This window comes from Sinocyclocheilus anshuiensis, unplaced genomic scaffold (genome assembly GCF_001515605.1).
Source record: "Sinocyclocheilus anshuiensis isolate Anshui unplaced genomic scaffold, SAMN03320099.WGS_v1.1 scaffold635, whole genome shotgun sequence".
Taxonomy (NCBI): Eukaryota; Metazoa; Chordata; class Actinopteri; order Cypriniformes; family Cyprinidae; genus Sinocyclocheilus; species Sinocyclocheilus anshuiensis.
Window position 1 is genome coordinate 1,132,597 of NW_015551039.1, and position 11,147 is coordinate 1,143,743.

The following is an 11,147-nucleotide window of genomic DNA, read 5'->3' on the forward strand; positions in this document are numbered from 1 at the left end:
TATTTGGCCTTCCGAAAGTAGATGCATTTAGGAATCTTTAAGATTACTTACAACAGAACAGCAATGCATTTTATGGACGACCGTTTCATGAACCTAGGAGAGGAGGTAATTCTGACTTTGCTATGACAATCTGGCGCTTCTGAATCAGCTACTGTTTTGTTATTAGTTTAAGTATTTGCTATTGACTGTTCAAATGCGGAGTTTTGCGCATCGTGTGTGTGTGTGTGAGAGAGAGAGAGAGAGAGACAGGGTCACATCACAGTGGAGTCAGCTGTCTTAACCGTGGCTTGTGTACTGCAAACACATACCAGCTTCATCACTGTGTCTGTCACGCGACTCTGTTCCCCTTTCGGGCTTCAACTGATGGTAAAACTAATGACATTATTTACTGTCTTTACATTTATTTTGAAAGATGAAGCTCGTGATTATGGTAAGGGGCGTTACATTTCCGACGAGTGCTTGCTGTGTTCGGCCAATCACAATGCACTGGGTCAGCTGGCCAATCAGAGCAGGCTGCGCTTGTCGGAAGGAGGGACTTTGTAGAAAACGAAGCGTTTGAGAGAGGTGGGGCATAGAGGACCTACTATAATGTACAGTATTTTAAAAATAATGTGTTTTTTGAACATTAAAGCATGTCAACATATTCTGTTACACCAAATAATGATCTTTAAAAAAGCATCATATGACCCCTTTAAGCATTATAAATAAAATTTATGCAAAAAATACCTAAACTGATGCCTAAAATTATCTATAGCCTTACACATGATCAACATAATTATGAGGTAAAAGAAAATTTAAAAAGTTGAATAACAATTAAGTGTGTTGTGTTTAGCTTGCTATACAGCAATTACTATGCAATACTAAAATCATTGATGTGGAAAGATTCAGTAACCTAGAATATGACAACACTGGTGTCCTATCAAAGGCAATGCATGCAAAAACAGATTTAAACATCAATCAGGTTATCATTAAAGCTATAATTGTAGCTTATATGCATGTATTTTTAGAGGGATATTTCAACAAGTGAAACCTTACCCAAATACTAGAGATCAAATATAGTCCTCTGTGATGTTATGAACATGGAATAAATAGTCGTTTCCTTATTTATTAGAGTCCTTATTTGGCCAGTCACTATAAAAAGATTTACTGCCACAAACATCTCTACTTTATCTCTTCAATGGAAATTTACCTTGTCAAAATATTTACAAGACATTATATTCAACCCACAGTCTGCAGAACAAAATAACCTCTGAGCATTTGAAAACAGGTTAATTAAGTTTTTAGACCTGTGAACCAACTCGCTCGAATAGAGGAATAAGGTAAATATGAACTTACTGTATCTACCGACTTGGTAGCGGATTACATAACACAAATTATGGCACAAATATACATGTTATTTGCAAAAAGATCCCAGGCTATTTTTGTGGTTCGCAAGAGGATGCCTACTGGCCATGTACACATATCAAATACTCTTTGGCAGATAGAGAAAACAGAGTCTAAAGATAGAATCAACATCACACAAGCGAAGACAGTACCATGAGAGCTACACAGATACACTCTGAAATGTCTGTGCAGAATGAAGGAAAAGCCACAACAACGTTTTCTGAGGAACAGACCTGCCTGAAACACCACAGTGCTCTTGCATCCTGACAGCAGCAGGAGGCTTCGGAGCAATCCCTTCGCTGTCAGCCTCACGTGGATGTTGGACAATGAAAATTTGGGAGAGAAAATCATCTTGCCAAAAAGACAGGAAGAAAACAACTCTTTATAAGCAAAACAGAAAGAACAACATCCTCAGTCAGCACACGTGAGGCTAAAGCAAAAAATACATCTGCCAAACAAATGGCAAAGACTGTGATGAAGGGAGGGGGGAGAAACCGTTACACTTTAACAAAAACAAATGAACTGAAGCAGCCTGGATTAAAGAGGGGCAGGAGCCCCAGAGACAAACTAGGCAGAGCAGAAGGCATCTCCAGTTTTAGCTCTCATCCACTGACACTCAGCATCTCTTGCTCTCCGCTGGGTGTTAAGGAGGTGCAAGATGCTGGGTAAACGGAAGGAAGAAGAGAGTGAAGGGAGGGCGCTGGGAGGAGTAAGCAGCAGAGCAGGAGTGAGTGGGTGGGTGGGTGTTTGGGTTCGCTCTCTCACAGCTTTCTCCTTCATTCAAACATGGGGGAGGGTTAAAAATGGCAGGAGAGAAAGTAACTGCTTACAGCAAGATATGGACACTGAGCAGGTCATCAAAACAAGGAAAGTAATTTTTTACAATTCTGTCATTTAAACTTTTTAAAAAACGGAGAGCATAATTTTGTCTAAAATGCAATTAGGTTAATGAGGGGTTGCTGACGGCAGCAGACAATGCATGTCTGCACAGCTCAGGATGTAGTCCAAATACTAGAGGTTAGGGTCATAAAATCGTTTTAAGAAATATCAGGCTTTCACATGAATATGTAATTTCACAAATTCTAAAACAGAGTGGGGACCAACAGACTGAGGTTGAAGGTTGAAATAAAATTGGTTAGAGTTGACATTCTTTTCTAATTTAACAGAACATTAGTTTTCACTAATTAAATTACCATCATAATTTCAGTGAAAGGAAATATACAAATTAACAAATTGAAAATTACATAAATTTTTTTTTTCTAAATTTAAAATGACAAAAAATTATTATTTTTTTTTTTTTTAAATGTGGACTCAGAGTTATAGAACTCACCATGCACAAAATAAAAATAGTGACTTGTATTACATGCCAGCATAAACAAGTTTGGATTATGATCAAGCATTTATTAAAAGTAAAAAAACTATTGTGTCCCCTGAATCCATTTACTGTATAAAAGTAATTCTGTCCATAGATGTAGGATAACACCATCATTTATAGTAAAATTTCTTTGGAACAAAACATATTCTCATAGATCAGTGTGATGGCCAGATCTCACAGACTTGAGCATGCTGCATGCATACACCCAAGACTTAATCTCTGAAAGAAATGCAATGGCCATTCTTAATGACAGTACTTATGGGTGGTAAGAAAGCACAGGCTAAGAGTGGCCGGCTAAGACAAGAGAGACTGTGTCAGCTGTGTTATATGGACTTGGCTGTGATAAAATATTCCTGCATTGCTGAGAGGGTGTTTCACAGAGCTCACACAGTGCAAGACAACTGCCACTCCACTCACAGATCAGACAAGATACAGTGTAGTAATGGGATTTATTTGAATTAATGCAAATAAATAATTTACTTAATTAAAATACTCAGTACAAGTATTTTAAGCTCCTAATTTTTCTGTGATTTTCTTTAAATGTACACTTCACTTCAAAGATCATAAACTGGGCATTTTACCTGTTGGAGTAGCAGCAGGTCTCATGAGTCTGGCTGTGGTAGGGGTTTTCAGAGGACTGCTTGAAGACCTCGATGAACCTGAAGATGATGTGTTTTTGCATCCTGCTCCCAAAGAAGAGAAAACATGTATGACTTTAGGTTTAAAGTAAATCAAACCAAATAAATGACCAAAAACCAAAAAAATTATTTCATGCTTTTGATTTTAGGGGAATTGACTCAGAACATCCCCCAGCCTGTTCAGGAGATTCACTGTATTAGCCATCCATCTAAGATGCAAAAGTTAATGCTTAAAATACTGAAAAAATGACTCATACCTGATGATACACTCCAGATAGGTGGACATTGCAGCTTGGTCCTTAACAATGTGGTCCTGTTAGAAGGAGGTTTACTCAAGGTTCCCATAGAGGGCTCAGCATGGTCTGATTTAAAAATAAATAACTAAATAAAAAAAATAAAAAAATAGAAATCTTCAACAGTTCTTTAGTACATAAGTTAGTTTGCGGGCCTGTGAGGGAATTTCCTAGGAGGCTTATATGTGATTCAAAGCAATAAAACACGCAGGTTTTATCAACATATCTCTTTTTGATGATAATCATGTTCCTATAAACAGATGAACTCTCCCTGAGATTGCACCTTCTTTGATGGGCCTCCACTGCTGTGAGTTGATATAGTGATTTTTGATATGTTATGACAACAGCAGATATAATACTGAAAAACGTCTGTTACAATATCAGTGTTTGTTCATTTAGGCCAGAGGAAATTGAGCCTGGTTTCTCCCAAGTTTTTTTTTTTTTATATTTCTGTCACCTGTTTTGGGGAGTTTGGGTTCCTTGTCACCTTTGCTTTGCTCAGTTGGGGTTTAAAAAGAGCGGAGCTGAATAATATTACTATTGTCTTCCGCTTTATAGCAGAACTGAATATGTTCATAACTGATTAATTTTGCAGCATCAACACTGTTATTTAACAGAACTGAATCAACACTGAACTGACTCGAGCTGAATAAATCACACTATTGTCTTGCCACAGCTGCTTTACAGCAGAATTTATATTTGCCTCACTTTTTTGATTCTGTTACTTTGCTGTTTGGAACAATCTCTATTGTACAAAGTGCCATAAAAATAAAGGTGACTTGATTTAACCGCAAACAGCAATATAACAGCACTGCTACCTGATGAAATATCTTCAAGAGGTATACTTATTATTTTAGCTATCACAAATTTGAATACATTTGCAACTCCACATTTGAAGTGTACAAAAAAAATTAAACACATTTTTCTACTTACTTCTCCACAACTGTGTCTTAGGCTTCCCATAAAAGGCAGACAACAATGGAATAATACAAAAGCGATAGGATCCGATAACGAGGCATGTCAAAAGAGTCAGGTCACATGGAGCACAAGAGCTTGGCTGCCGATTCATGGTTGAATTAGTAAAAACTTGCTCTGAGATTTCAGTCAAGGTGCCTCTGTGTGCAGGCATGACCTTCCACAGCGAGTTAAACATAACGAAGAGAAAATAAGATCTGTTTACACTGGTAGATCATCATTATTTTCATGTGCACTGCTTTCTCATACCCCTCCAAGTGAACTGAGGCGGAACAAACCCTTCCCCACAGACATCTGGGACTGAGTGTCCCGATCCATACAAACAACAACGTCCATCAACCAATGAGAGCGGCAGACTATTCAGAAGGTAAAAGAGCATCACTGTCTACACTGAAAAAAAGCAACCTATATTTTCATGTGCGGTTCTCCTGATTAAACTGATTTCAGGTCATTTAATCTACTTCATAATGAAATCATTTCAAAGTCGAGATGTTTCAAAAATTTTGTTAAAGTAGATGAATCCTTTAGAAGGGATTTAGTCTTCAGTCTTTGGATTTAAGGCAACACTGACCTAGCAGAGAATGTGGGTCAAGCCGGATAACATGAGGTTGATCTTGTCCTAAGCAGTCACTTCTATCCATAATTTTTTTTCATTTTAATTATTATTTAAAAATTATTTTTTCTCCCTCCACCAGACTGTCAATCTGGGAAGGCTCACCTTGCTTTGGATGTCCATTTGCCTGAGAAGTACTGGAGCTCTTGGTCTGTAATTTGAGTTTCACGGGAAGTTTGGAGGCTGATGCTGGAGCTGCGAACACAGGAGATTTGGACTGGGATCTTGAAACTGCACTTGCACCTGCAGTTAAATGGATTTTGAGCTTAACTGCAGAGGGAAAATGACAAACAATACATCCATTGTTATTCATGTGTCACAAATAAGTGTATAGATACTTGTGCTGTAAATGTTTGCAATGCAATCAGACCACTATTAAAAAAAAATAGTGCCTGGAAAGGCAATTTAACACCTCCAAAAACACGATGAATGTTTCATGCCAAGTTCATGGTTACAGAAAGTAGAGTTTTTTCCCCCCCACAATAGACAGTTAACATATAATATACAAACATACCAAAAAGCAAAATGGGTTCTAAAAAAGATAATTTAAAGGAAGTACATTTTTTATAGACTTGAAAAATTCTTTAGGCTCTGTCCATCTTGAATATGAACAAGCGACTGCATCTGCTTCAAATCTGCCAAAAATTATCCAAACCTGCCATTTAACATTCCTAAATGACCTAGCCCACAGAAAATAACAACAAAATAAATAAGATTAAATGCACTGCCTAGCACAAATGTGTGAAAAAAAAGAAACATGGAATTATTTGTTTAGCATTAACAATTTATAAAATAAAGACTGAGTGAAATGAAGATTTCTATTTGAAATAAATGCCGTTCTTCTGAACTTTCTATTAATCAAAGAATCCTGAAAGAAATGTATCATGGTTTCCGCAAAAATATTAAGCACCAATATTAACTGTTTTTAACATTGATGATAATAAGAAATGTGACCATCAAATCAGCATATTAGAATGATTTCTGAAGGATCATGTGACACTGAAGACTGGAGTAATGATGATAAAAATTCAGCTTTGCATCACAATAATAAATTGCATTTTAAAATATATTAAAACAGAAAACAAATATTTTTAATTGCAATATTTTCACAATACTACTGTATTTTTTAAACAAATTAATGCAGTCTTTGTGAGCATATAAGAGACTTATTTCAATAACATAAAAAAGAAATGTATGACCCCAAACTTTTGAACAGTAGTGTACAACATTTACAAATAAATAAAGTCAAAAATCAAGTCCTCCCTGAAACTATTTGTACTGATGAAGAAACTGATGGTACAACATGCATTTAATCTATTATAATGTGGCATCAAACCAGTGTTTTCTTACTATGTAGACTGACAAAAAGGACTGACAGGAATGGCACTACACTGGACAAATAAACAAGAAATACAATATGAATCACTCAAAACTTTGACCATTAGACCATTAGTAAGACAATCCAACCACTACTATAACATGCGCCAACTCGCGCTGTAAAATTGAAAGCTGACCAAACCACAGAAAGATAAAGCTCTGCAGTGCACAATGCCCTTACCATCAGATGTGCTCAGTTTGCTTCTGGGTGAAGGCATGACAGTATTACTGCTGCCATCTTTTCCTGTTGTACCAGGTTTGCGCTTAGAGGCTGAAAGTGGTGGTCGTAGGTTTGCAGCTGGAACGTGAGCAGCAGAGGCGCCTCCTGTCCTGGCTGGGGATGGCTGGGGGTCAAGCCTACTTCTACTCCACTCACATGCTGCTGCTGCTGACGCCGCCGCTGACCTGGCAGACACCGCCTGCAAAAAAACTTCCCTTTCAGCAAATCGCTCCCACATATGCCGCGCCAAGCCTGAGCTCCCCACGCTCACGACAACGTTGGCCATAACACAGCTGAAGTGTGGGACTGAAACTCACACAGACTTGAGCAGCAATGTGAGCAGCTATTGCAATAAAGTCCACATGGGAATTCTGAAGTCACTGCCAAGTTTTTTTTGTTACCCTCTGCTGCTCTGTAAACATGAACCGATGTGTGCACATGGAACGCATTTTCCACAGACCCCTCTCGCAGCAGTAATTAAAACAGCAATTACACTGCATAAACACTTTCCCTTTAGATTTCTGTTTGTGAACTGTGCTTTGTTTGAGATAATCCAAATATTACAGACACAAATCATTCAAAGTTTACTTAGAACTTTACATTTCAATTATTGGCCAATATGAAATAATTGATCTGTATCAGTTGAGATTGACTATATTGGCCGATATTGGATATTTAAAAAAAACAATGAAAGGGGAAATTGAAAAATTCTGTCATCGTTTACTCATCTGTATCATCACCACCTGTAAACCAGAATGACATTCATTCATCTTTAAGACACACATATTTTCATGAAATTTTTAATGAGATTTCTATACCTCCACTGATTGTCTATACGACCGAAACTTTCAAAACGTGAGTTTTGTTTGCAACCAAAGAGATTTCTGCTCGCATGTCAAGCAAGTACAGTTGAGCTTCTGTTTACCATATTTGATGTGCTCGATGTACTTTATTGTGTTTCATCAATGTTTATATGTGAATAAAAGCTTCCATTTAATTCATTCATCATATAAAGCAACTGTGTTTCTACAGAAGACTTGGATTAAACTGCTCAGTTCATATGGATTACTTTTACTACCCATTTATGAATTTTTGAAGTGTTAAAGTTTAAGTGGACTTTCAACAAAGGGACAGAAATCGCTCAGGTTTCTTTAAAAATTCCTTAATTTGTGTTTCGAAGATGAACGAAAGTCTTAAGGGTTTGGAACAACATAAGGGGAGTAAATGACAATTTTTATTTTTGGATGAACTTTCACTTTAATTGTGCATGCTCATTTTCCCCTATTTTATATTAGACTTACCTTTGCCATCATCTAGCACTCAATTACATTTATTTAATCTTTAATAAAAACGAATAAGTTATTATCATGGTTAAATTCAACCTTTAGCCTATGTTGTGTGTTATGTAAGGTATGAGATTTACTAACGTTTTGTTCTCTAAATCCATTTGTAGCATCTAAAAGTATTGACTCTGGATTCATTTTATCATTTTACTTAATATAATTTTAATATCAGCCATTTATCAGTTATTGGCCATAACATACTCACCGACAGATTGGCTTTCTGATTCTTCCCTCGGACCTTCAGAGACTCATTCCCCTGTGTGTCCTCTCTATTTGACTCTTTTTCTGCAGGTTTCCCACCCTGATTCTGAGCACCTCCTTTAGTGTTTTTTTGTGGTGTGACGAGGCTGTTCAAGACTCCATTGACCTGTGGATTCTTCTCTTGTACTCCATCTTTACTCGTTTTGAAAGAAGCGCTTTCAGACCATCGGCGAGGTCGAGATTTTGAGGCTAGACCACTTTCTTGGCAAGTAGATGAGCGAGTTCTTTTAGCTGCATTAGAGCCCTTTACACTTTTAGCTGGTGTGGCAGATGTGCAGGTTACTGCAGTAGAAGTGGATTTGGTAGGAGATGACTTATGTTGGTCCATTGTCTGGCTTTCATTAGTTTGAGGGACGGCATTTGATGAAGTCTTTGGAACTCGTGCACTTGATGTCTTGAAGGGGTTGGCGGCACGTGACATAATTTTAGACTTTATATTACTGAAGTTAGGCTTCGGAAACCGTTTTATTTCTATCTTACTGCTTTTACTCGCTGACATCAAGGGTGTTTTGGGCTTTTGAGAGGCATCGCCTTGCTGCTGACCGATAACTTGAGCCATTGGACTTACTGGATCACCTTCATCTTTATTCAGAGGTGACTCAGACAAAGATGGGAGACAAAATGTCTTGTTACTCACAGACTGCACTGGAGTTGAGGTTTGAGCATTGCCACTGATGTCTAGATCCTCATAAGCAGTCAGCAGCACAGTTTTTCCCTCCACTGGGGTTGAGTGATTGGATCCACCATTATTGCATGCCAACTTTTCCACATCTTTATTGGATTTGTGATAATGAACAGGTGTGACACATTCAAATTTCTCAATGCTCAATGACTTTTCATCTATGAGGAATGTCTGATTGTTTGGTTGAATGTAGAATGTACACTCCAGGCCCTGATTCTTGGGCTCTTCTTGTGGAGCCTCAGCTAGGCCCTCGCACACATCAGGTAACGTGCCAGATACCATGCCGAGAACTGAAGATATATCCACAGAGGTTCTCGACTCCCCAATCAGTGAGATGCTAAGTGGCTGATCATTCTCGTGCAAAAGAAAGCTTTTACTCCTCATGACCATCTCATCAGAGCTGACGGAGCAGCAGTTCTCACTGGATCCATGGCGTGATGGCTCGCAGAAGTCCACATCAGACAGCTCTCGCTCACCAGAGTCAGGGGAGGTTTCTGAGCTTCTGTCACAGCCATTGCATTCAGTGTTTTTTGATTCCACGATCAAGAGAGTCATATTCTCATTCCAGTTGTCAGTGTTTGATTTGACAAAGTCTACAGCAATTGCGCCACTTGATTTCACTACCTTTGAAGAAGAAGTCTCACCTTTTGTTGGGAAAGTAATACAGTCCTCCATTTCTACATCAGGAGGACTATCTGAACTGCCACAACTCAAACTGCTAGAGCCCCTGAGTGAATCGGGGGAATGCTCACTGGGGCAAGTGATGTTATTTCCATTTTTGTCCTCGATGGAGAAAGTAAGATTCATGGATCTACGTGTGGTCTCCATGGATCAGCTACTATGAACAATTCCACATCTATCTGAAACACCGCGTTTATGAGAATTGTATTAGTTGTTTCCTGATCTTCAGCACAGGGTTATTTATTGAAACCCATTGTGTAAATGTTTCTGAAAGAGAGAGAGAAAAAAAAGCTGTAAACAAATGTACAGAAATTCTAAACAAATCATTTATGATCTAAATTTGTGTGAGAGGTTATAAAGAATATAGAGGTGACAACGTGCTGGAGCTGAAATTAGAAGGGTATTAGATATTGTTCATACAATACTTGACTAGGGGTGTGCGATATATATCGTCTGCGATAATATCGTAATTGTTGTTTTAACGATGTGCGATTTGACATTATCGAGTATTTTGCAAAAACCATTCAAAACATCCCTACAAAGCGCACGCATACATTACGTGAAGTCTAGACTAGTGCGTGTGCGCATTTAGTGTGTTGATCACGATCCAGTCTATTAAAATGCATTTAGAATGATCACAAATTCAAGACATGATGGCAGAAAATTTATATATTTATACCACTTCATATAGTTATTCAATTTCACACAAAGAGTGCCGTTTTTCTCCAAAAATTACCATGATTACAAATGTGACATTGAATTCAATAAACAATAAGTTAATTAAGAGACTTACGTTTTAGACACCATATTGCTTGTTTTTGCTCTATTTCGCCAAAAAAAATCATCCCGAATACAGCCACAGCGCTGTTTTGTGTCTCTGAGCAACATGACGGTGTTTCGTTCTTGAATGAATCAACCATTTAAATGATTCGGTTCAATCGCAATGACTCACTTAAGAGGGATTTGCTGCCACCTGCTGGCGGTTCAATGACTCACTTATTAAGAGTGATTTGCTGCCACCTGCTGGCGGTCTTAATTTCAAATTTCGGCTTTTTCTTTCTTTTCTTTTTTTTTCATGCTTTAAATCATTTCAAATATCAGTATTCAACGTTTTATGTTTAATATATCAAAACATTATTTATGCATTTGTAATTGCAGGTTAAATGCATGTGTGTAAATACATCTAAATGCCACTTCAGATGCAGCTTCTGTGTTGATTTAATTTGCTTGGTAACAGCCCAAATGTCTTATTATTCTAATTCCCTGATTAAATGTAAAAATTTGACTCAAAAGATAATGGACACTT

General features: G+C 37.7%; 1 protein-coding gene across 4 annotated transcripts in view; it reads right to left on the bottom strand.

Annotated features, from left to right (window-relative positions):
* LOC107661416 (microtubule-associated tumor suppressor 1 homolog) overlaps nt 1-11,147 on the bottom strand; it is a 51,109-nt gene that overhangs the window by 34,819 nt on the left and 5,143 nt on the right. For 3 of the 4 annotated variants that reach the window (XM_016450988.1, XM_016450986.1, XM_016450987.1), the window contains exons 2-6: nt 8,423-10,108; nt 6,836-7,073; nt 5,383-5,547; nt 3,654-3,758; nt 3,340-3,441 (exon numbers count right to left, since the gene is read on the bottom strand). In XM_016450988.1, the coding sequence (XP_016306474.1) occupies nt 3,340-3,441; nt 3,654-3,758; nt 5,383-5,547; nt 6,836-7,073; nt 8,423-9,988 (2,176 nt within the window). In that variant the 5' untranslated portion in view covers nt 9,989-10,108. The remainder of the gene's footprint in view (nt 1-3,339; nt 3,442-3,653; nt 3,759-5,382; nt 5,548-6,835; nt 7,074-8,422; nt 10,109-11,147) is intronic. The other variant, XM_016450989.1, reaches the window with a different exon arrangement.